Source organism: Pteropus medius, unplaced genomic scaffold (genome assembly GCF_902729225.1).
Source record: "Pteropus medius unplaced genomic scaffold, Ma_sr-lr_union100, whole genome shotgun sequence".
Lineage (NCBI taxonomy): Eukaryota > Metazoa > Chordata > Mammalia > Chiroptera > Pteropodidae > Pteropus > Pteropus medius.
In genome coordinates this window covers 4601230-4626754 of record NW_024349802.1, presented here as the reverse complement: position 1 = coordinate 4626754, position 25525 = coordinate 4601230, and the positions used below count along the sequence as shown (strand labels likewise).

General features: G+C 40.6%; 1 protein-coding gene and 1 long non-coding RNA gene across 6 annotated transcripts in view; one reads left to right on the top strand and one right to left on the bottom strand.

Moving 5' to 3' along the window:
- LOC120581270 (uncharacterized) overlaps positions 1-3955 on the bottom strand; it is a 7708-nt gene extending 3753 nt beyond the window's left edge. Inside the window, exons 1-3 of one of the 3 annotated variants that reach the window (XR_005647219.1) lie at positions 2469-3955; positions 2182-2327; positions 286-1703 (exon numbers count right to left, since the gene is read on the bottom strand). This is a non-coding gene — a long non-coding RNA (uncharacterized LOC120581270). Of the gene's footprint in view, positions 1-285; positions 1704-1965; positions 2328-2468 lie in introns of those variants that run through there. The other 2 variants (XR_005647220.1, XR_005647218.1) reach the window with 2 other exon arrangements.
- Positions 3956-4127: 172 nt separating this feature from the next.
- The window catches only part of EDRF1 (erythroid differentiation regulatory factor 1), a 34685-nt gene continuing 13287 nt past the window's right edge, over positions 4128-25525 (top strand). The window contains exons 1-18 of one of the 3 annotated variants that reach the window (XM_039836007.1): positions 4128-4370; positions 5234-5442; positions 7069-7135; positions 7801-7926; positions 9006-9130; positions 9387-9543; positions 12333-12434; positions 12708-12829; positions 13520-13631; positions 16186-16333; positions 16416-16524; positions 16784-16895; positions 18344-18562; positions 20524-20595; positions 20883-21033; positions 22910-23098; positions 23407-23607; positions 24943-25161. In XM_039836007.1, coding sequence (XP_039691941.1) covers positions 4266-4370; positions 5234-5442; positions 7069-7135; positions 7801-7926; positions 9006-9130; positions 9387-9543; positions 12333-12434; positions 12708-12829; positions 13520-13631; positions 16186-16333; positions 16416-16524; positions 16784-16895; positions 18344-18562; positions 20524-20595; positions 20883-21033; positions 22910-23098; positions 23407-23607; positions 24943-25161 — 2545 coding nt within the window. In that variant the 5' untranslated portion in view covers positions 4128-4265. Of the gene's footprint in view, positions 4371-5233; positions 5443-7068; positions 7136-7800; positions 7927-9005; positions 9131-9386; positions 9544-12332; positions 12435-12707; positions 12830-13519; positions 13632-16185; positions 16334-16415; positions 16525-16783; positions 16896-18301; positions 18563-20523; positions 20596-20882; positions 21034-22909; positions 23099-23406; positions 23608-24942; positions 25162-25525 lie in introns of all 3 variants that reach the window. The other 2 variants (XM_039836006.1, XM_039836008.1) reach the window with 2 other exon arrangements.

The window sequence follows — 25525 nt, the reverse complement described above, 5'->3', positions numbered from 1 at the left end:
ATACTAAATATTTGGGATACTTTTATCCTGAATTTTTTTCATGGTTTATCTAAAATTCAAATTTAACTGAGTGTCCTGTAGTTTGCCTGGGCAACCCTAGTTGTAAATCGCCGACCTTTGAGGATTATTTGTTCTGACCACATAACCCAATCTCATTTGACCAATACACCAGCTGACCATGGCCAAAGGAAAGGCACTGTATCAATGTGTACATTCGTATTAGCTAGGCTTACTTCGTCCTTACTTTTCGGATTAAAAAAAAAAAAAATGAAGGTATAGTTCTTCCTGTACCCCAGGAGATTGTCCTAAGGTTTGTTCTACAAAGATGGTCAGACACTAGCGTCTCGCTAAAAATGTCTACTCCTTGACACTACCCCAGAAATACTGATTTAGAATCTTGGGGTGGCTGGAGGATCTCCTCACTTAAGTTTCTCAAGTGATTCTGAAACAAGTTGAAGTTGCACTGGCCTGTCTGCAATTTAGCTTTTTAGAAAGCTACCCAGGGGTACTGCCCGAAAACCGTGTCCTAGTCTTGCCTTTGCTAGTAACTGGCTTTGTATGAGGTTCGATAAATCAGTTCTAGTCTCCTGTTCGGACTGCATTGCTCTCATCTAAAGAGGAATGGGGCTGACTCAGGTAATCTCAAATCTCACATCCAGCTCTAAAGGTCCAGGCCCAGGAGTCAGAAACTCAGGGCGTTTGAAGTCCAGCAGGCACAGTAAACAAGTGAGGCTGGGCAGATGTGAGAAACTAGGTCATGGAAGGGGACTCTGACAAACTGAAGGGCACGAGCAACAATCCAAGAGTTCCCTGCATAGTCCCCCTCTGCAGGCAAGGCTGCTGAGGAACTCCGAGGGCCCTGCCTTCCATATAATTGTTTTACTGTAAAAGTTTCTGAAAAGATTTCCAATTTTGCTTTGAAAAACACTGTGTGTTATAACTAACTGAATTTATAATTGACTGGGATTTCTCTGAAATCATCATGCATGCTGGGAGGATGTTTTAATCAGAGAAAATCTAACCTAGAAATTGTTTTAGAATGAAATGAACTGTGTAATACTAACTTTAATAAGTAAAGATGTTGCCTTTGCGATATTCTGGAGATACTTCGTTAGACATTTTTAGCTTTGATTCTGCAGATTCAAATAATATTTTGGAGCCAACAACATTGTTTTCATGTCTCAAACAGGTCGATAAGCATTTTAAAAAGCCTGTTGGCACTAGTCATTTTACCTGCATTGCCTAAGCGCTAAAACAGTGTGCTGTGCCTGGTGTTGGCATAACGGAGATGGTCACGTGAAACCTGAGAAGCTCACAGTCAGCAAGGGAGGCAGATACAAACGGATAGTTTTCTATAAAGTGACAAGTGCAGGATAAAGCCATACAAGCTCTGGGAACAAAGAAAGAGACCCTATTGGGTAAGGCGGGGGAGGTGGCAGGTGAGACTATCGGAGATGGGACCTGCGATCCCTTTTGAGGATTAAGCCAGGTGAGGAAGGGAAAGGTGTTCTAGGCAGAGAAAAAACACCAGCAAACTTAGACTTATGGAACAACTTGTTCTATAAGCAGAAAACTATAAGCAGGAAACTATAAGCAGTTTCTTTACTCAAAAACATCTCACAAGTGGTGAGAGCATCAGGCACTGGGGAGGCAGGTAAACAGGCGAGAGCACTGATTGGTGACAAGAACCAGGGTAACTGCACCTACAGGGCAGAACAGGCCAAAGATGATGCACATCCTGAGACGGGCTGGGAGACAAGGAAGGAGGGGAAAGGCACACACTGATGCAATATAAAAATGAGCATAAATAAGCGCCTTAAAATTCTAGAAGTAATGACCCGTTTTTCCAAATTATATTTCAATCACATACATTAGAAACAATGATAACTTAAAAAAAAAACAAACAAAAAACCCAGCACATAAAAGGTTTTGAATAGGGAAAATAAAAAAACAAGCACACAGAGCTAGAAGAATGTATAAACTTTATGTAACTCAGATGTACCAGTTTCTCCTGCCCTCAGGGACCACTCTGCCTTACCACCCAAATCTCTCCTCCTGCTCCGTTAGTGGCCCCAGGAAAGCCAGCCCCTCCTCAGGTTTCCCTCCACAAGTAGTTCCTGGGAGTCCCAGGTACCCCCAACATGACCTCCCCTTCTGAGGCCGGATCCTCCCACTCCTGACCTCTCCTGTGCTGTGCTGAGTTCCTGGCTCTTTCTGTTTCATTCTTCTCTGCCTTTTCTCGGGCTGTTTCCAGCACACGTTCTCACTAAGCATCATCAACAAGATTCAGCACTTACTTCTCAAGAAGCCAGCAAAGTACTTGAGTCCTGAAGAAAGAATGACTGCTAGCTCAGGAAATGCCTTCTTACAAAGAATTATACAATAAAACAACAGACTTTAAAGATTAGAAGAAGCTAAATTATACGCTTAAAAGATTAAGCGTATTTTACTATGGAATATGGGCATACCTCGGAGATATCGCGGGTTTGGTTCTAGACCACCACAAAGCGAGTTGTAATCTTTCTGCTGGTGGAGTGATTTGCCTTGAGTTTGTAAAAAAAACCGCAACGCCTGTGAAGCACAATAAAGTGAAGCACAATAAAACGAGGTGTGCCTGTATCGCACAATCAGGAAGAAAAAGGAGGGAAATAAAACTTTAAAGAATAGAGTTTGACTCACTTCGTCTTACCACTCAGATGTTTTTATGGACATAAACGCAGCAATAGACATGCTTTAAAAATTAGGCTCTATTGCACATTTGCTTTATAAAAATATCATTCAACGTATCACGTACGATTTAAATGTTCTCGAATATCTTGAAAAACGAGTTAATAATTACACAAGTTAATGGTATTATGTACCAAACACAGACGTAACCATCCTCCTGTTAGATATGTGTTCAATTTTTTACTATAATGTATTACTTGTAAAAAATAGAATTGACTGCAAAATACAAACAAAATATCAAAATCAATGCATGTTTAAGTGTCTACAAAATGTGCTATTATATCAAATGTCTTGTTCAATATAATTAAAATGTTGTGACATTTGAAAATAATTTGTAAGTTGAGCTTGCTCACTCACAAGGATTTCTGACTATCCACCTACTGAGTTATCAGAACGTAATGTAAATCACAAATTGAGATAGCCAAATGACTGAAAGACAATTTATCAAAGAATGTGCAATATTTTATCGCCAAACAAAGCAAATTTTTATGAAGGATGTGGCTGCACGGTTGATACGCTCTTGAGTGCAAAGAGTCCGAAGATCAGGGAGCTGAGCACCTTCAAAGTTTTAAACCGGCCCTGGCTATTCCTGTACGTCCGTGCTCCTCAAAGCACTGGCATCCCCTCTCCTGGGAGTCTCTTAGAAATGCAAGAATCTCAGGCTCATCCCAGACCTATTGAATCAGAATCTGCCCGTTAACTAGATCACCAGGTGTGTTCTAGGCACAGTAACGCTCGAGAAGCCCCTGGACCACCCGGAATTCCCTTTGCCAGTTCCCTTTAGCCTGACAAATAGAGCGGGCCCTCAGAAGGTGCTCCGAGTCACGAAGCAACCCTGCTGGGGTGTCACCGCCTCTGAAACCCGTCCTTTCAGTGAAGGCGGAGGGCTTCATCCGCGCATCTCGGCGCAGCTTTCCCCACGGAGCCCCGCTGCTCCTGCACGCGGGACCGTGGACCACGCAAGTATTGTGATGCGAAGGCAGGACGCCCCAGTCGCCGCGGGCTCGAGTCGGGACTGCCCCTCACCTGGGCACGGCTTCCCTTCCTAGGGCTTTGAGCCCGCCTGTAAACCGAGGAGCCACTGGTTTACAAAGGAGCGGAGTGCCAAGACTTCACTACTTTATATAACGGGAGCCGCTGGTGACATTTAACCGCCCACCTCGGCGACACCAACTGTCGCCTGATCCCAAGTGCCGAGAACTGTTTGGCAACAAAGACGAGCAGCTTGCAAGGGGAGGAGCCTGGGAGTCAGATACCGCGAGAAGTGGTTTCCCGAAGCGGCTCTGACAGGCGCAGGCGCACTACAGCTCCGACCCCGCCGCGAAGGTGGCTTCCACCGGGGGAGGCGTGGCCGGGCTTCTGGCACAAAGCTCGCGAGATTTGAACGCGCCACCGCGCGTTCTTCCTGTCAGGGGCCGGAAGTGCGGTGCGTGGGGCATCTGTGGCGCTTTATTTTCTGTGCGGCTGGGTCTCTGGGTCCGGGTTCCTGTCGCGGCTCCTCGGGTCTTGATTCTCCCCGCCTCCCCTGGACCGAGGTGATGGGGGACTCCAAGGAGGCCGGGGCCGAGGCTCCACCGGCCGGGGCCGCTGCTCGAGGAAGTCTTAGCCTCCTGACCCAGGGAGAGTCCGAAGAACCTGCACAGGTGAGTCGGCCGCGGGCGGGACCTGCAGGGCTTCGGAGCTGCGGGTTGGTTCCGCAGGGGAGGGTTGTCACGGTTCCCGGCGGCTTTTGGAGCCTTCTGCACGCCTTCCCGGCAGCCTCCCAAAACAAGCGGACGTCTATGTGCCTGTCGCCAGGTATTCAGGTATTTACTTGCAGGACTGGTAAGGTAGACACAATCTCTGCTCCAAAAGAGCGTACGTGTAAATATGTGGTTCCAAATGTGAAACAGTTGTGTAAGAGAGAGGTTGTCAGCTCACCGAGATGGGACTGAGCTAATACTTGAAGGGTGCAAAGTGTTCGCCAGGGACGGCGGGAAGGAAGGGGAGAATCGTGAACTCAGACACCGAGCTTGCTTAACCGAGGTCTGTGAGGCTCCCCCAGTGCCCAGCTATGAAGTTAGAGCTTCAGAGAATTTGTGTAACGCACTGACTCATCAATTACTAAACGTTTGTTTAAAAAAAAAGCCCCAGGCATCTCCCCACAAACTACTTTCTAAAAGATGTATGTTATTGACGTTAAAATAATGTCTAATACCGAACAGAGGTTTTATCAAATTTTGTGTTTTAACGTTAACATGACAACTGTCGACTCTTCCTGGTTTCTGCTTCTCTACTTTCAATGAGATAACCCAGCTGATAACCATAACCATCATACTCCTCGACTCATGGTTTTCCTTTGAAACTATGTGAAGAACAACTCAATGTGACAGTTTATGTTCACATTTATTAAGTACTGTTAGTAACATGCATTCTTATGAAGCCTGATATAGTGTTTCTTTTTATAAAGATGGGGTTTTTTATTCCTAGTGGTGGTCATTAAAGTTTCATTCAATGTGTTCATTAGGGATCAGCTTTATTTCTTGGAGGCAATGAAGTGAAGAGCACAGCTGTGGTGAAATATTCTTCTGCCCCTCCTCGAACAGCGTTTGCCCGCCTCGAAGAGAAAACTGACTTGAAACTCCCACCTGCCAACTGGTTACGAGAGAGTGCCAAACTAGGGCCAGCAGGAACTACCATTCTTGGCAATAGTAAGAAAAGCAAGCCATTTTCAAGGTAGATATCAATTGATGGTATTTTTACTTGTCCCTCAAACCTCCCTACCCACAGTGAACTCTGATACTTGCTTTTCAGTTTTGTTTGTAATGTGCGTCAACTTGATACATTCGCTCTCTAGGAAAAGGTCATATTTGATTTTCGAAGTTCTATTTTCCCCCGGCTAATAATATTATATTACAATATGAAGGTATCAGTTACATATGCTTCTCTGAAGTCTGCATCATGTTATTAACAAAACTGCATTTTAACCACTAAAATTCAGTCAACCGCTTTATTTTTAGCAAATTTACTTACCTTTTGAAGATGTGAATAGGTAGAATCGGGGTGACACACAAGAAGAAAAACTCTTAACACTGCCTAATTCGTCCTGTGCGGTTTTCATTAAATGGTAGTGGATTATATGGTCTGAAAAAACCTGATGTAGAAATCCAGCATGTTGGATGACATACCCTGACTTTGACGATTGCTAGAAATTCTGCTGGTGCTATTTAAAGTTGAGAGAGTGGCCTGTGGTCTTATAGAGAATAACGTGTGAATACCCATTTTCTTCTAGATCATTTACTGTGTGGGGTTCTCTTTTTTCCTCTTAGTGATTGAACCTAAAATATTTTCACATAATATGTAGTTAGAACCATAAATACGTTAATATCTTATGAGCTAGTCGTTTGGAAATTATCCTAATGCCTCAGAAGGTAAAAGTTATATTTGCAAAATATTTGTTTGTAGCAATATTTATACTAGAAAAAAGTTGGAAATAGTCCATGTATCTTCTTTCAGAAGAATGGCTTAATAAATTACATGTCAACACAAATGTAACGAGGTGATTTAAATAAGTATATCGAGTGTACACATATTGTGCTGAGTACTTTGTATGTTTATGTCATTTAATTCTCACAACCACCTTTTGAGTTAGGTACTGTTCACTAATTTTCACATCAAAATGAAGCTTAGGTTAAGTAACTTGTCTAGACCACTTGTTAAATTGTTAGCACCTGCTTTGAAGTGAGGCAGTCCTAGGTAAGTATTCCGGCTCTCTGCTAATTATCAACTAAAAAAAAAATGGTGACATCAGCTGCTTTCCAGGCTTGTAGATTATAGATATGCCTCACGTGGTACCTGGCACAATATATATTTTTCTCATTCTGACTGACTTTTGGGGTCAGGTGCACGTTTTTCATATGTGTTTTAAAAGAGTTGTATTGTATATTGCTAGGAACACAGTCCCAGAGACTAGAATCCTGGTGGTTTATTTTCTTATCTTCCCACTAAAATGAACTTTCACTAAAATGAGCTGTTCTCTCTTGGAGATTTTTGTGTTTTTTTTTTTTAATCACAAAAATGAAAATAATTGTTCATTGTCTTTATTCTAGGTATTTCCTATTAATTTCTTCTAGTAATTATTACTGTATTTTATCAAGTCTAAGATACTATTGATTTTAACACCATTATTTTATATACCACTAAGAAGGAAAAACTGGCTAACTACAATGGCGATAGGCATACTGAGTTCAGAGATGTCAGAATGTAGAAAATGTATATCCTAGAAGCAGTGAAATACAGTGTTCTGTTGTAAACTCTGCCTGTATCGTTGAGCATGACCTTGTGGCCTTCGTTCCCTGTTAGCTTCGGTATGGCATATGACTTCATTGATTCCGTGGGAAACGATGTGGATGTTGTCTCTGACTCTGAAGTAAGTGTCCTCACGGGGGAGTGGAATGGGGTGTTTGTGCTGGGCAAATCACACGCTCTGTTCCGTAGCCTTGAAAAACTACTGATGAAGTAAGATACAAGTATACAAGTGTCTGATTATCAAATACCTTTTTTGTTACTAAAGTAATACTCTTTACCACATCTCCTTTCTTTAGAGAGGAAGAAGCAATCTCTAAAACTGGCAGTGATAATAATACTAATATTGATGGTTGTGTTTTAAAAATAGCAGTTGAAGTGATTCAAATGGGGTAATTTAGTATATTATCAGTTAAGAATTAGAAATGATGCTTCTAGCAAAATCTGTTGCTTCTTAGTTGGTTAATTTTATCTGATATGCTAAAAGCCTAGGTCAGTGCAACAGTGTGACGTACACATACTTAACTTTAGGACATTCTGTCTCGTAAAACTAAGTCTTTGACCGTCATTTACACTAACATAGTATGACTTGTAAAGTGTAGATGATTTAGCTTTCAAAGCTCTGCCTTCTATGTGTTTGTATTAGCTCTTTGTGTAAAGTACAGTTTATATAACTGTAGGGAAGTAAAGTTTATTACGTTTTAAAATTGAATGAAGTTAAAATTTGAAAGATTCCAAATCACAGTCAAAAAGTCTTTCTAAACTGTTTTTCCTCCTAATGTTTTTAAGAACATAAAAAAGCTCCTGAAGATCCCCTATAGCAAGTCCCACGTGAGCATGGCCGTGCACCGCGTAGGGAGGACCCTCTTGCTGGACGAGCTGGACATCCAGGAGCTCTTCATGAGGTCATCTCAGGTAACGCTCTCTGTGGAAAACGACCAGAAAAGCATTATTTTAACAACTTAGGGGCACTAGAAATATGGGTTTGTTTCTCAGAAAGGCCAAAGTGGGAACATAGTTGAATACCTCAGCGCCCGAGAAATGATCAGTTTTTCTGAAAATAAAAAAGCTGTGATAAAGGCAAAATAGAGAGAGGACGGGGAAGAACCTTATTGGTACCAATAGCCAGGATTCTTGCAAGGAAAAGGATGAAGCCAATTTAGAAAGTTGTGAAAAATCTGAAATTTAAGAAACTAGTTAGAATTTTTGACAAACACTTTGATGTCTCCATTAAAGAGAGTCTCATGAAACAAGGCTGCCAGGAAATGTGAAATATGTTAAAAGTTATTCCTGATTATTAGAATTGTTAAATGTTAAAAGTTATATACATGGTTATTAGAATTGATTGGTTCTCTTACAGCTGAGCTTCTCAAACTGTGTTGATAAATGACTATTTTTCCCCAATGCATTGATGATGCTTTTGTAGAGTATAATCATGTTGTAGTGTCTCAAGGCCTACTCTCCATTTCTACTTATTGTGGACTGTTTGCAAATAGTTCATGGTCCCATAGGCTACACTTTAAAGACTATTCCTGCAATGCTTTGATAAAAGACGTCAAGGTATGGGTGATTTAAATTAACATTTAAAGTAAATGCTTTTCCCATGGAAAAGACCACAGTTCAGTTTGATTTTTATGTATGTACTAGTCACGGGGCAGGGTCTAGGATGCGACAGTGAATAAACACAGTCTTGCTCCCTACCAGCTTACAGTTTTGGGGTGATAAACACATGTGTGGGTAATTTCTAAACAATGTGCATAGTGGGGCTTATTTTAGGCACTAAAGAACATATCACGGGGAAAGGTCACCTCCCCTAGCCTGGCTTAGGGAGAGGAGGAAGACGGGGACATTTCCTAAAAAGGTAATAGGAATTGAGTCAGGAAACACAAGGGTTCTGGTACGTGTTTATGAAACAGTATTCGAAAAATAGTGATTCCTGTTAAAGAGTAATAGGTAACATTGTTTTGTATCTATCCATTTCTTATGTTATTCAGACTGGTGATTGGACGTGGCTGAAAGAGTTTTATCAAAGACTTATTGATCAGAAGTGGCAGAGGAAGAAAAAGAGCAAAGAGCATTGGTATCAGAAGGCTATTCTTTCCAAGTTTTTATATTACAGGTACTTGGTGACTTGTTTATTTTTATTTTAAGCGGAAAAATTAAGTTCCGATCTAAACTTCAATTTGAAGCCAGAAATAATAATAATTTAAGGCTTGCCACTGTGGTATTGTTAACATTTCAGTGTCTTGTATTTCTTTTTTTTTTTGAAATAAGATTTATGCTTGATTATAGAGTCCAGTTTTTAAAAACAAGTCAACTATGACATAAAGTTACTTTAGTAACAACGTGGTCTTTTGTATTTCTGATTTGGCCAGTATCAATGGCGATGGAGCTGCTCAGCCCGTTCCATCTGCTGCAGAACAGCAGGAACCATCCGGCTCAGGTCAGACAAATGATTCGGATGGGGCTTCGTGGCCCGCCCCCTTCGAAATGCCTTCTTCCGTTTCTGAAGATCCCAGTGCTTCCAGTCAGGTTAGTTAGTGCTTAGATGGGAACGCAGTGAACTCATTTCAGAGGGCAAAACCAGCCATCTTGTTAATTAAAATAGATGGACAGGAGCAAAAAAGCGTTCTACCGATTTATGTCTAGCAGTTAAAAAAAAAAACTTTTTTTTTTTTTCGAGATAGAATTGATAAGATATTACGAATGGCTAGATCAGGTTTTTCAATTTAAATAATTCAAAATATTTTTAAAAATTTACCACTATTTAAAATAGCTCACCAATATGTTTACCAATATTGCTTATCTCTTTAAAGTCATAAGAGTTATATAATGTAGTGATATAGTATATTTTAAACTTTAGATATTTAGTAAATGCCTATCAAATGTTGAGATTGACAGACTTGTTTGTAACAAATCCTGATCTTCTTACCTTAACTGTTAGTCAGATTGTTAGGCCTAAAATTGCTCTTAAGATTTTTCTGGCTGAAGTTTCTGAGATTTAATCCTCATTAATGTTATAAAGCGTTAAGAAAGGGAGAGAGAATAGAAGATGTCTCTTTTGTCTCTTATAGTCTTGGTTTCTTCTTACTGATTGTTTGGTTTTGTCATTATTTGTGTCTATCAAAGAAAAAAAAATAATTTCACAGATGTAAATTGTCCATGTCTATTTTCAGGAAAATATATTGACAAACTCCAAGGAGATAAAAAATAAGATCTTTAATTTGGTAAATCGTGTTTTTCCTATTGCTGTGTGTTCTCACATACTGAACATTATTCATCTAAATTGTTATCTTCACAAATTATAGAGTTACTAGGAGGCAAATGCATTTAACTTGATTCTAGTATTAGTAGGTTTTAAGATAGATAAACCTCATTAAACTATGTAATGAATTTAAATTTTTTCCAAGTTAGGAAAATATAAGGAAAAGGAAGGAAGTAATTACTATGCAAGATTACATAGCGGTAACCACCAGGAGGTGGGGATGTTGTGTGACTGAAGAGGGACATGGTGCTGGGTACCAGTAAGGTCTCATGTCATGACTCAGGTGATGGTTACACGGGTACTTTGCTTTGTAAGTAGTCATCACATTGTATTATTTGTTTTATGCACTTTCCTATATGTAATGTCACCAGAGGAGGTTCATTTAATATTCCTTGACTTCAAAACCCACACATTACAAAAAGACCGCAAAGTGGAAATACTAGTCTCGTACCACCTGCTTCCCCCTGTCCCAAGCTGTACCATCCCTTCCTTACCTTGTGTAGGGGTCACTAAGAAAGATCATGGAGGCTTTTAAGGGCCTGTAGACTTACTTGCATGTGGGGGAAGTGAACTGGCATCTAGTTAATGCCTCTTATGCTGTGAACTTTATGCCGTGTGTATGTATGTCTAAATTTTCTTCATTTTTGGAACTGCATATATATTAAGTGTTGATGGTATCGTTTTATGAATAAGTCAACCAAAGCTCATAGAATAGATATTTGTCCTTGGTCACTCAGTTGGTGACTCCTGAGTTAGGGTTCAAACCCTGATCTTTCTGACTTGAGAGGCCCGTCCTTACAGCGGTACCCACTGTACCCATGTGTCCACACACGTTTGAAAGGCCTCTGAGCAGTGAGATTGTCTTAGCAATGGCATATTCTAAGCAGAGCTAGCCTGCCATAAAAATAGCCTCTTACAGAATGTTTGTATAACATATTGTACAACCTAAATTTCAGCATTTAGAGATTTGTTTTTGTTGGCAAGCTGTCATGTCATGAATTCTTGTTCCACAAATCTATGCTACCAGTTGGAGACCTGTGTTAAGCAATAATAGAGTTTAAATAGGTGAAATAGGTGTTTTCGGTATGGCCAAACCTTTATTGAAAACATTGTAACCTAGAGCCCAGCTCTCACTAAAGCAGCTACCTGCAAATATAATTTTGAGAGTTGATAACTTGTCTGTGTAAACAAATAATAAAATTTAAAAGTTTGAAGTTCTGTTAGGATCCTTTTGGGAGAGGTGACGAGCGGTGAGGCGGGTGCGTGGAATAAGCAGGGTGCTCGCACGAGCACGTGCCCATGTCGGGTCTGTTGCGGCGCTGGCATTGAGCGCTAATGTTTCTTAGTGGCAGCTGTCCTGATGGTTGGAAAATCGAGTGGTGGACTGAGTTTACCCGCTGTTGAAGGTTCCTCTTCCTAAAAGTGTTTTTCCAAAGTCTATCCTGCAGAATGTATTAAGAATGAAAGTGTTCTAGATTATGAGAACATTGGGTTGCATAGAGGCGACATAGATTTCTCCTTTGCAAGCCTTCTTAGAAGTGTTTTTATGATAATAAGCATCGTTGCTCTCCAAAAGCAAGTCTACAATAAGCAGCATTTTCCAAAGCTTACTCTGGCAATTGTCTACCAGATATTCCAGGGACCAGTATTGAGTGAAACACGTTAGGAAATGCAAAACTAAAGGCAATTACTGTGATGGGTGTCTCAAAAATGTGACTGGAGTTTCTTAGGAATTTTTTAATTCATTAGCGATGGGGTAGGTTAAAAGAGCAATGGTATTCAGCTTCACCTAAAAAAAAGAAAAATAGAAAACTTTGATCAAAAGCTAAAATCTTTTCTCAGTAAGATCTAAATGTGATTAGCTTATTATAGTAGCTGTGATAGTTAGGAGCTGTAGTAAGCTACCAGGGATGAGAGTTAACATATTTCTTAGCCCTGGTTCACAAAAGTAGATTGAAGTGTCTGCCTTGAATGTTTAGGTGATTCTCTTGAACAGTAGGCCATTTTTAAGAAATTCCGGCAGCAGAATCACTCCTTCTCCTTGCACTTTTCACAGGGAAGTGAGCCTCTTGAACCCTCATACATAGTGGGGCATGTGGCTTCAGCGCCCAAAGAACAAAACCTGACTACTTTATTCAATGACGGGGAGAACAGTCAGGTATGCTTTCCAGGATGTCCAGGGTGAGACATCCGGTCCCCAGTCTACTTCGTTATTTAAAGACCTATCTCAATTGGAATTCATAGGGAAGAAATCTGCTCGATCCTGAGAATCGCTTTCTGAACATCTGTGTGATCTCACAGCTCTGTTAGTTTATCTTACTTTGTCTCCTTTGTCTTTTCTCTTTTCTAGTCTTTCTGTGGATCATGGGGGTAAATTGTGGGTCTCTTGTTTATTTTATGATAATCTTTCCTATTTCATTTTAAATTAAAGGGTCTTAAAAATGATTTCGTTCGGAATATTTTGTGGACATTTGAAGATATACATATGTTGGTTGGCTCCAACATGCCCATATTTGGAGGAGGCAGGTATCCAGCAGTCAGCTTACGTCTCAGGTGAGCCAGAATCCTGTTCCTTCGGAAGCAGAGTCCCATCTGCTTTCACTTACCTATTTGGGCATCATCACCTTGTTCTAGGTTCTTTCACTTCTCCCCTTCCCTCGCCAAGTGAAATGGCCCCTTTAGGAAGGCACTGTCATCAGTGACCGCTGAGCCTCCGGCATTCGGGTTTCATTGTACTCCTTGGTGATGGAGTCAGAGACCTGTCACGCGGGCCTGGTCTCAGGTCTGAATCTACAACTTGTGAAGGTGCCCTTGGGTTTATTTAATTCGTTCAGAGGTCGTTGTCCCAGCTTCCCACTGAGCATTTTTCCTAGTGCTCCAGGCATGTGTGTTCACGTTGGCCAGCGTGAGCTCTGGCCGGGGCGTTGTCCTGCCTGGCGGTCAGTCCTTCACCTCAGGCCGTATGAGGAGCGTGCAGTAGGCTCACAGTCACCTGATGCCGTATTTTCTGTTCTTACTGAAAACTTACAGGTACCCTAAGTTTAGAAATCCAAGCAAAGCTTTTGAAAAGATGTTAACTAGAACACAACAGGTGAGCTACATGTGCACATCTAACCAGCAGAGATGGCATTTTCCATCAAGGGGGGTGTAGGCTAGAATAGTTAAACGGAGAAATAAGTCTCAGATGATTCATTATGGAACATCTTAATTAAACCAAATAACACTAGAAATGTGTATTTTTAGGGATAACAACAAACCAATTAATGTGCTAACTGGAATTGACTATTGGTTGGACAACTTGATATGCAACGTACCAGAGCTCGTGATGTGTTTTCATGTAAATGGAATTGTACAGGTAAGATACAGTGTGACCTCATTAATGATCGCTCAAGTGCAAATCGGTGTAGGGAGTACCTCCCGACGTTTTTAAGGCCCCTAAATAATAAAGTGTATTTTTGACAAGGAAAGTAGCTGTGAATAAACTGAAATTTGAGTGTTTTTACATTTGATTTGGTGATAGAATTCTAGATGTTACAGGAGTAAAATTTTATAAGTAATCTGTGAGAAGGTCTTAAGTAGACTAAACCTACATTTATAGCCATAGAACTCTAATTTAATGCCAGGAACCCATGGTCATTTCTTGAAAGTGTCTATACAGTGGAGGTATTTATTCACTACACAAATATCTACTCAATATATGTGAAGTTTTAGGAAAGGCCACAGTAGTAATCGCATAAAGTGAATAGCTTATATAATAAATTGTCGAGCATGTTCTATTTATGAGCCACTTGTCCCCATTATAAATGTTGGGGGTAAAACAAAAAATGAAGTTTGGTTACTACTCAGAAATATATGATCTGATGGGAAATAACTGTGCAAAGAAGTAGCAGACGGTGGGTGAAGCGTTAGAAAGGCAGAACACACAGAAGTCTGGGTGATCACAGAAGCTGCGATCACTTCTATTTTGATTTGAAAGAAATACTTCCTGGAAACAGTGGCATCTTAACTGAATCTTGAATGATGGATAGTATCCCAAAAAATAAGGGACAGATTTTAAGAGGCTAGTATAAGTACATGAAGGGATTGATAATAAATCCAGTTAGGGAACACAGGATTCATGCAGCAGAGTAGCAAAAAGATTAGAAAAGTTGTAGGCACATAATAGCCTTGAATGCCGAGCTAAGGAGTTTGGACTTGCTTCGGTTGGTACTCTGGAGTCAGCGGAGGCTTTGCGCCTGCGCCGTGAAATCCAGTGTGTTAGGCTGTTGATTCGGAGATGGCCTGAGGGACAGACAGCGGGGAGGACTTGACACAAGGAGGTTGGTTAGACATTGCTCTGCTTTTGCAAGTAGTGCAATATACTCATGCTGTACAGGAACTACTAAGAATAGACAACAGAAATAATGTCCAGCGTTTAATGGAGTGCTTGTTCTGGTCCAAGCATTTTGCTAAGTGCTTTGCATACATGCATTACCTTATGTGATGCTCCTGTCAGCTCTTAGCTGCTTGCATACTGTTACTCACTTGATGGGGAGGGAAACTTGAATATCAGAAGTTCAAGTGAGTTGCCCAAGGACACATCGCTAGTTAGTGATGGTGTCAGTATTTGAACCTATTACCTGGCTGAGGCTATGCTTTACCCATTGAACTCCAGCTCAGTGATTTTTAACCTGCAGTGTGCATCAGGATCACTTGTGAACTCTTCAAAACTATACCTGCTTTAGTCTCCTGTGTTTTAGAATAGACGAGGGCTTCAGACATGATTCCGATTTGCATTCTTGCTTGAGACCTACTCTAACACCATCACTCTAAATGGCAACATTCGTTGAGAAGCCATGCGTGAGGGAGAGGGAGACAAGTCCAAGGGAATTTCAGGGCTTAGCGACTCAGGGACTAGAATAAAGGGGGTATCGTTGCCTGAGATGGGGACATTGAGTTGGCTTAGGCAGGGAAGGCGGTATATTTGTTTTCATTTTGAATTCAGTTTGAAGAAGGCATTTGAGTGAGCATTTTGAAGTTGCAGGCATTAGAGAAGATGGGGCTAGAGAAATAAACGGAGGTGTCATGCTGCTGGAGTTTATCACCAAGGGAATCTGTTCAAATCAACCATTGGCGCTTTCCCTGTAGGGGTGAAAGGAGAGGGCTTTGGACAACGTTGGGGAGATCCAGAGCAGTGCCGTGCGAAATCCCAGGAACAGCATGTTAAGGAAGGAAATGGCAGTTCGGGGCTTCAGAAAACCAAGAAGGATGAAAATCAACCTTAGCAGACTGTGTTTGGTCTTATTTTCCAGTTGATTTGAAGTTTCTAGTCTTACAGTCCTTGAGAAAGTGTGGTAAGAGGCGTTTAGGGAAGTGTGGACAGAAGACAAGCTACAAAAAAATACGGAGGTGCTTTAAAAATAGTGGCAGTAATGTCCACGCAGCCTGTACTGTTACTGCCGCCTCCACCCCCACCCCATCCCCACACTGCCTTTCTGGAAAGGAATAGAGTCCGCACTGTCTCCTGGGGAGACTTCCCAGGCAGTTCTAGTGTCTGGGGGAGAGCTTACTGCGTGGAGCCTACTTTCATTTCCCGTCTTCTCAGTTGCAAACCACTGGGGTAGCATAGAAGAAAGTATTCTGTGCAGTTTGTTCCATGTGAGAACAGAAATAAGATCGTGCCTAAAATTGTGGTGCAAGATCAGGTGATGATTGTCCCTTGAGAGTGACTCCTGGTGGATCGGCGGCGTTGCCTGCAGGATGTGTCCGATGCCTTTGCAATGTTGGAGCGGTTAAAAAGATCGAAAACCATTGGTTAAATCTCGTTCATGCTGCATAGGTCTCTAATTGCGGGATATATTTGCTTGCTTTTTAATAAGAGACATGTCGTTGCCTAGGTTTTCTCTTAAACTGTCTTCTGTGTTTTACAGAAGTATGAAATGATAAAGACAGAAGAGATCCCCAATTTGGAAAACTCTAATTTTTCTACTAAGGTCATAAAAGACATTGCACAGAATATTTTATCGTTTCTGAAATCGAATTGTACCAAAGAAGGGCATACCTACTGGCTATTTAAAGGTGAGCCAATTCTCGGATGAGTGATTGATTCGAACGACTGCTGTAAAATGAAGTTTATTTGTTTTTGTGTTTGTTTTTTCAGCAAGTGGCAGTGACATAGTGAAGCTCTATGATCTCACTACTCTTTGTGAAGAAACTGAAGACAAATACCAAAATCCATTCACAATGCCAGTAGCTATTCTCTTATATAAGTGAGTGCTTTAAGGAGTGAAGATGAGGAAGTAGCCTTATGTAAAATTTTAAAGTGTACAGCCACACTATCTAAGCCAAGGTTTTTAAATACTTTCAGTTTTTCATAGTTTAAAAAACAAAGTATATATGTTTGTATGTATGCATATGTGTATACGCACTCACATATGCACATACAACAGACTATACCAAAATAAACTTGGGTGGGGGTGTAAAATACTACATTTAGTTGTTTCTTATGGCCTTTAAACACTTTTTTAGGGTTGCTTGCAACATGATGATGAAGAAGAATCAAAATAAGAAACACTATGGGACTATTAGAACATTGCTTCTTAATTGTGTTAAACTGTTGGACAAAAGCAGGCATCCTCAAGTAAGATTTACATGTATATGCTCTCTCAAAAAAGTTCTAGCATTCTGACAAGAGAATCGTTGCCTGGTTCGTAATCTGTAAATACCTGTCTGATATGGTAGCCAACATCCACATGTAGCTGGTGAGCACTTGAAATGTACCTACTCTGAACTAAGATGTGCTTTAAGTATAAAGTACAGAATTTTGCAGATTGCGTGTACACGTTGCATGTTGAAATGGTAATGTTTTGTGGTTATCGGATCTTATATTAAAATTGATTACACGAGATTTTTAATACGGCCACTAGAATATTTAAAATATCGCGTGGCTCGTGTTCCGTATTCCTCGAGTCGCACTGTCCTGTAAAGGTAGCGCCCGTTGCAGTGCTTTCTTCCCTTTGTTTTATCACCACTTAGAGGTGGAAACCGATTTTACAGTATCTCAAGATCTGTTTACGCAAATGGACCTCGTTAACCACTGTTAACATAAGTAGGGTTCACATCCCGAACTTCAGTATATAAAGGCATCTCTTAAGATAATCCCCCGTCACGTGCCCCACAATTTCACAGTACCCGTACTCTCAGGGGTCTGAGTGTGACAACTGTATTTTTGGTATAAGGCTAGTTGTAGCCAGTTTAAAGTGGAGAAGGTATGTAGTATATACAGTTTTTTTCAGATCTAAGTTTTTATCATAGCCACATCCAGTTTAGAAATAAAGATTATTCTAGAGACCAAACCAAGAGAAAACCTATTTTGAAGAAAAATGACAAGTTTCAGATTGAAATATCTAATGCCGATTGAGATGGCATTTAGTGTACATTAAATGGTGTAAAGAGATGGCATTTAGTGTACATTAAATGTGAAAGTTAGAAAATAATGTTACACCTATTACATGTCTGCGATTAAGAATTAATAACAGATAATAGAGTGAAATAAATGGCAATATATACATTACCATTTTAAGAGGTACCAGGATAAACTTTTCCTCATTAAGCTATTGGGAGTTTTTCCCTTGGAGTCATCCTGGATTGTGTAGTAAATGTTACTTGTCTGTAAGATAACTTTTAATTTATAGCTTATGAAGAGAAATTCTGGTTTTTCAGTTGATAGGGAGTGATATCTTGCTAGTATATTAGTTACGATACCCCTTACATAAAAACTTCTGTCTCTAGTGAAATGCATACTCTCTTCTTTAAGGGAGAGGGCTGGGGATGGAATAATTTCTGGAAACAAGCACGTCAGCCCATGAGGATGTTTCAGAGTCCAGGGAATTCGTAACTGAACCGGGAGCATGTCTGCATGTGTTACAGGCTGTGGTGGAACCCCACTGTTTGCGGGCCTCCTAGAATTAGCACAGTAATAACTATTCCACCTCAGCGCCCCCAGTTTTCATGACAGCCACACGTATTTCCTTTTCTTTTTATAAGATTATCGCTTCGGCCAATTACATGCTTTCAGAACTTTTCCAGTTGGATGAACCTAAAAAAGAAGAAAGTTCAGAATCTCCTTTAAACGAGAATTCTGATGAAAGTTACAGTGAAGAGGAGGAGGAGACGCCGGACAGCGATGAAAACGGACCCTACGGCACCAGCGCCGACCCGCCAGACGATAACAAAGCCGTAGCCATCATTAAGTCTGTTGGCGAATTGTCGGTTCCAGAAAAATACAAATCCATCCATCAGATCAGAGTAAGCGTGTTAAAATTTATATTGCAGTGTTATCAATGGAAAAGCAAATAATTATTGATTGAATACAATTAGCCTCTCACAAGATGGCGTTACTTCAATAACTCCTGCATGGTCCAGAGTCAAGTAATCATTAGCTTTATGAATTCTGAGACTTAGACCTGCATGCCGACCTGTAGTGGACACATCGGTGTTTTAGTGATTACCTGGGCAGGGTGGCTTGTTGGTTCATGTGTGGGGAGGTCTGGTATGTTGTCCCTGTGCTGCAGGACGGTACTTTCTCAGTGACTGGGCCCACATCATGTCGACTAGACATGTCTGTCCTGGTCAAGGCCAGCCAGACTCCGACAACTGCTTCCCCATCAGGGTCCTGTCGGTGTGGGTCGTATCGACTTCCTACTATCAGTCTTTTTCCAGACAGTATAATTAGGTTTCAGTTTTCTACATTAATTACTTTCCAGTCCTGCCTCCCTGTGATCAGATCCAGGTCAGCCTGGAAAGAGCTCCGGCTGTTCCTTGGACTGAAATACCGTCATATTTACAAATCATCTCTTAATTTAGTTTCTGAGTTTAACTTTCCTACTTGGAAACTGTACATCCAAATAGGTTTTCAGAGGATACCTCTCTGTCAACCTGAAACATTGCCTGTGTTTCTGCCCTTCTGTCCCTTTACTCCCTCCTGTACCCGGCCATACTGCCTCTTCCTGTCTCTCGGGCTCATCAAGGTCACGCCCATGTGAGGCACTGGCATCTGCTGTTGCTTGTGCTTGGAACTTAACCTTCCCGGATCCTTTAATGGCTGCCCTTTTCTAAGCCTTGACCGAAGGTCTCTGAGACCTCCCCTGACCATGCTAGCCAAAGCGTGCTCTTTCTCTCTCCCTCGTAGAGATGATCTGCGCCTGACGTTCTTGAGTTCGTCTCCGTTACTGGAACGTAGGCTCGGTGAAGGTGTGGACACTCTCGTGTCTCCCATGTCTCGAACACTTAGAGCTCGGTAAACATTTAAATGACTGCAGGACAGAGTTATTTACTGTCCAACCGAATTTCAGTGCTCTCTCAGCCTGAACCCCACAGTGGAGTAAAAAGTTTTTCTGATTGTAAACAAAATGATTAATTCTAAAAGTGACATATATTTGGGAAACTGCATTGTAACACAAGACCAGGAGTTTATGAGGCAGTTACATGATAATTAAAGATGTAGTGATATGTTAGTTTACAGTTCTTTACAGAGACAATGCTTTTTATCAACATGTGAAGCACTCAGAAAATGCAGTCGTAGTATGCACGTGAACGTGTCTGGTTTGCTTTGCCTTCTTGGTGTATGTTTCGAACCGTGGAGTCAGCGTGGCCCCAAAGCCACAGCTGCCGCCCTCACTCGCTGTGTCCTGGGACAGATGACCGAACATCCGTGCTTCTCTGTACAGTCAGAGCAGTAATTCCGGCCTCGCGGGATTCAGCGAAGTGAAATGCCTCCCAGAGGCCCTTGCACACAATATCACTTAGTAGATGGAGGTCGTTCACTGGTTTTGCTCCTAATTAAGCATATAAATTACACAATGAAACCATTGGTGATGCTCGTTAACTTACTGCTAAACTGATATTGTAAGTGGTGTTACCAGGGATCGGTGCTAATTAGAAGCTGAGCTGCCCTAGGAAATTAGATGCACACTTCTCTAAGACATGACCACTCACGTGTACCTTTTCTGTCGTAACAATTATTGAAGCAACATATGTGATGCAAGGTCTTTCTTTAAGATTTTTGTCAGTTAATCTTATATCAGTTTAATCTGCAACTAAATCATCGCTGTAATGTAATCATTAAGTACATTATCTCACTAAACCGAATACGTGAGCCAATTTCGAAATTATGGATTGGTACAGTTTTAATAATTGCCAAGAGATGAGAGCTGTGGAATTCGTCACACTGATGGCATAGTACTAACTTCAAACGTTTGTTTCTGAAGCCCAGTTGTGCATTTCCAGTTTGCCATGACACAGAAGAGCGCTGTAGACTGGTGCTTAGCTACGTTCTGGAGGTGAGTTTTGGTTTAGTCTTCATTATTTCAGTGAAATTTGTACTTGATATGTAAATAGCACTTGTTTAGTGGTGTCTAAATGTTATTCTGTATGATATTCTGCTGTGACCTTTTTACTCTTTAAGCATTAAGTGAAAATTAGTTTTTTTCAATTTCTTTAAGTCAAATGTTTTTTTAAGTCTTTTTTCAAAATATAAATTTTAAACATATTCAGAGATTACCTTATATTTAGTTTCTAGTTGACCTTCAGTTACATGTTTAGTGAATGTTTCTCCTTTTTTTTTAAGGGTTTAAAATCCGTAGACAGCAGCATTAAAAAAGAAAGTGACCTTCCTGCAGCTGACCCCAACACCCCGATCCCATTAAAGTATGAAGATGAATCTACAAGGGGGGGTCCTGAGGGTCTAGAGAAGCAGATGGCCCTGTTTTTGGACAAGAGTAAGTTGAATTGATGCGCAGATAGGCCTTTACAGTAGAATAATGTACTAGTCTTTTATCAACAGCAGACTTAGGTCGTTAAGGCATTCATTGAAAGGAATTCAGAAAAAGGATATCATGTGAATGGGAAGTAGGGGAAAACGTCTTTTCATTCAAAATGTAAAACAGCCAGATCATTCCGATCCTTTACGGGTATCCCTAACGAGCACACTAGGAGCCTGTGGGACTACGGCCTTCAGCCTGGCAGGGTTCTCCTAACAAATCACTCTTCAGCAGAAGTGGTCGTCTGTCTGAGAGCACAGACGTGTGAACCAGACTGCCTAGTTTCAGCTCCTGGTGGTTCTACATTTTTTAGCCTTGTTTTCTTTCGAAATGGAGACAATAATTGTGCCTACTTAAAGGATTGTTAATGGATTAAATGAGAACATATGTAAAGTGCTTAGAACACTACATGTAGTAAGCACCGTAGAAATGTTAGCTATTGTCATCTTGTGGTACTTAAATAAACTGGAAATGTCACTTACAAGTTACCTGTTACTTCTGAGTTACTTATAAGTGCTTTTCGGATCTTCTCTTCACGAGCATCATTTGGGGTTGGGGAGTATGTATATGTCCCCAGCGTTTGCCTCGTACTTCCTTTGTGCCCGGCTTGAAGCTGGATGCATCGAGGAGAACCATAGCAGGGCGTGAGAGAGTTCTGTGCCTTTTTCATGGTTTTTTTTTTTTTTTCCTGAAATGGCTTTCCGTCTCTTCCTCCCTCCCCGTCTCAGCTGTTGAAAATCCTGCTCATGTCACGATCTCCATGCTCACCTCTGTCCCCACTTTGAAGGACCTGACTCCTTACTATTCAGTCTTGTGAGCACTTACTGAATCCTGATCTACGGCTTAGCAGCTGTGTTTTAAGTTTTACACATGTGCAGTTGTGAGCCAGACCTTCATCTACTCACTGGTTTTCTCACACCTCACACACACACATAATATGTGTGTAGTAGAGGAGGAAGAATGACTTGTATTAAAAAATAACGTAATAGAGACTTCATTGCTTTGAAGGACTCATGTGTTGTAACTGATCAAAAAAGTGAGAGATCTTGAGCCTGGGAGACTGGGTCGCATTTTGTTCTTATCTCTGAAATTGCACTTATACTTTGTTGTGGTTTGTTATCAGCCCTTCCTTCTAGTCTGAGATGTCTTCAAGGATAGAGGCCACATAACTTCATGTCATTGTTTCTGGTGCCTAGCATAGTGCTTGGCATAAAAGTGACCGTTTGTTGGCTGAGGAAGGTAGTAATGGGCTAGACTTTAAATAAGGTGTATCCTGGTAGAGGAAACAGTCTGCTAAGATGTGAAGTAGGAAAAGCAGGCAACTCTGGGCAGTGAGCAGTAAACTTGACTTTGGCCAATGGCTTGTAGGGCGGAGTTCAGGGAAGTGAACTGAAAAAATGTGACTTAGGAACTGGGGAAGATGCTTGGACGTGATTTACTAAGTGGTGAGAAGCCATTTAACGCTTTAGAACTGGGGTTCCACCATGATTAAAGCTGTGCTTTAGGGAGGTCAAGATTTTGACAGATTGACGCCTGGACTGGAGAAAGGAGGCCAATGTCAGTCATGAGTTTTGTCAGTGACCCTGAAAGAAAACGACAGAGTTGATTGATGGCTGCGGAGAAACAGAGGCCTTAGTAAATCTCTAGGGCAAGTATGTTGAAACACTGTCATTTTGCTTCATGAGGGTGAAGTAGGAAAGCACGGTATTCAACAGGCTTTTTGTAACAGTAGTACCTAAGGCTGGAGTGTTTCTATTAAGAATCAGAAATTATTTTTTACAGTGAGACTTATATTTAAATAAAATGTGCTGCTTTTTTCCCCTCCACGCCGTAGTGGGCTCCCTTCAGAAGGGCAATTATTCCAGTCAATCTGGAATGATCCCTGGTTCTTGGCAACATAAAATGAAACTCCAGCTGATTCTCAAGTCATCGAAGGCCTATTATGTTTTGTCTGATGCTGCCATGAGTCTTCAGAAATATGGACGAGCGTTACGATACATTAAATTAGCTTTGCAGAGCCATGGTAAGTCACGATAAATGAATATATTTTGGTAGGAACTGGGAAGGGATGACAGAGAAGGCATCTGAATGACAGTGAAATTTTACTCATCTCTGATAATTTTTAATTTTAAAACTACTTTTTCCAGCATTTTATCTAGTGTTTTCTGTTCTGAGTGGTTTAATACGTCTTCATTCTGAAATACATGGAGCAGTGTTTAATATCTGACAAAATAAATATAGAGTAGGAACAGCGATTTTCTTAATACTTACTGTGTTCATTAATTTGTAATGCTCTTATGTTTTTTTCTCCTTCCTCTTCTTTTCACATAGATACTTACTGCTGCCTCTGCACCAACATGCTTTCTGAAGTACTGCTGTTTCTTTCTCAATATTTGACACTCTGCGGTGATATCCAGCTAATGCTGGCCCAGAATGCAAACAACAGAGCAGCCCACCTCGAAGAGTTTAATTATCAGACGAAAGAGGATCAGGAGATATTACACAGCCTCCACAGGGAGTCCAGTTGTCAGGGTGGGCCAGGAGACACATCATTTGATCCACATTGGCATTACCCAGTTCAGCTTATGTTTATTGGACTATGTCCAGAAAAGTGGCAGAAATGTTAATATTTTGATATTGCTCTTTTTATTTATTTTTTAATTTTTAAGTTCACGATCCTATGTATTGGTATAGAAAATGGTCTTGAAATAGCTTTAGTAATTACACATCTAGTACTAACTATAAAATAAGCTCTAAGACGATTGTGTTGACTTCTTGCATTTCTCTTTTGATGAGGTTTTTCTGGATAATCTTTGTAGTCAGCTAACCAATCCATGATTTCTTTTAAAAAGGAGTAAAAATATAAGTAGTTGAATTACCTCTGAATGATTCCTGGGGCCTTAGAAACAAAGATCATCTTTTTTTGAAAGCTTAGTTCATAGATATTTCACTGAGTGTTCCACTCTTTTTGTTACCAGCTTTTAAAACTGGGAAACAGGAGGGTTTAGTTCACGGCAGCAGAATGCTCAGGACAACGCTCTAAGCACACCGCAGTTAAAGCAGTGAATGAGATAGAAGGTCGATCTTTTGTAATGTACATGGAGTCGTTTAATTATACTCTTAAGTTGTTTATGTAATTGGAGGATATCCACCTCCCAGAAGGTTTTGGTTAACATCTAGAGAAAGGCATTGGGGGAAGTTTTTTCTTTGTTTTTTTTTCTTCCTTTTCTTTTCCCTTCTACTTATAAGTTTCTCAGATTATCATTTTATTTTAATAGACAACAGTCAGAAAATCTTCAGTGTGTTTTTACCACCGGATCATATTATTTTCATTTAGAACACTACTTGGTGAGAGTGACCTTCTCTTAGATACTTGCTCAGCACCCAAGTGTACTCCATTCCCCACTAGATGGCATATGTAGGTCTTTGACAGTTTATCCAGTGCCTTCTCCAGTGAGCCAGACTTACACTGACAAACTGTAATGTACGTAACAATAGTGATTCGAGCTTCATTTCAAGAACTGTTTCTATTAATTCAAAAGAAAAAAACAGCTTACTCAGCATCAGTGGACAACTGTAGGTCTATCCCGATAAGCAAGTGTACCTGGTAAAGTCCAGGTATGGGTAATTGATATTTTCAGGCAGGAAAATATTTAATCAGATATTAATGTCCCAAGAAATTGTAGTTTTTCTAAGTAAATTAAGAGATCTCTACTTTGATACTTAAAATTTTAAGTGTATTGATTGAATCTAAGTATGTTTATACTATATTGAATTTATTCGTTATTGTCTTAACAATACCAGATTACTCAGAGACTAAAGAAGGGTATACATGACTCACGGTGGTGTTCCTTTTTTTCTTTTAAGGATTTGCATGGGCAACTGATTTGTCTACAGACTTAGAAAGTCAACTTTCAGTTAGTTGTAAATGTTATGAAGCCGCTAATGAAATCTTGCAATTTAGTGACTTAAAAAACCAAAATCCAGAACACTATGTACAAGTATTGAAGAGAATGGGTAACATTAGAAACGAGATCGGTGTGTTTTATATGAATCAGGCCGCTGCGTTACAGAGTGAGAGAGTAGGTGAGTATCTGGAGTTTTCTTGTTTGTTCTATTAGAAAGTCACGCTGATTTTCTGCGGTTCAATCAAAGAACTGCAGTGCTTGATTTTATGTCATAAAGAGGTGCTCTGTTAAAAAATACTCTCAAGAAATAAAATTAGGGAAAAGCATTTCCCTTTGAGATTCATCATTTCGGTGTCCTCCATCTGATGGGTTGAAAGGTGAATTGGACAAGCAACCTCTGCTAGGCTCGGTGCTGGATATGTGCCGGCTGAAATATGGTTCTCCCCTGAGTCGAGAGCCAGATACGAATATAGTACCACAGAAGAGTGGGGAAAGGAGACATGTATTGACATTGCGGGGTTCTTGGGAGGCTTTGGGGAAGA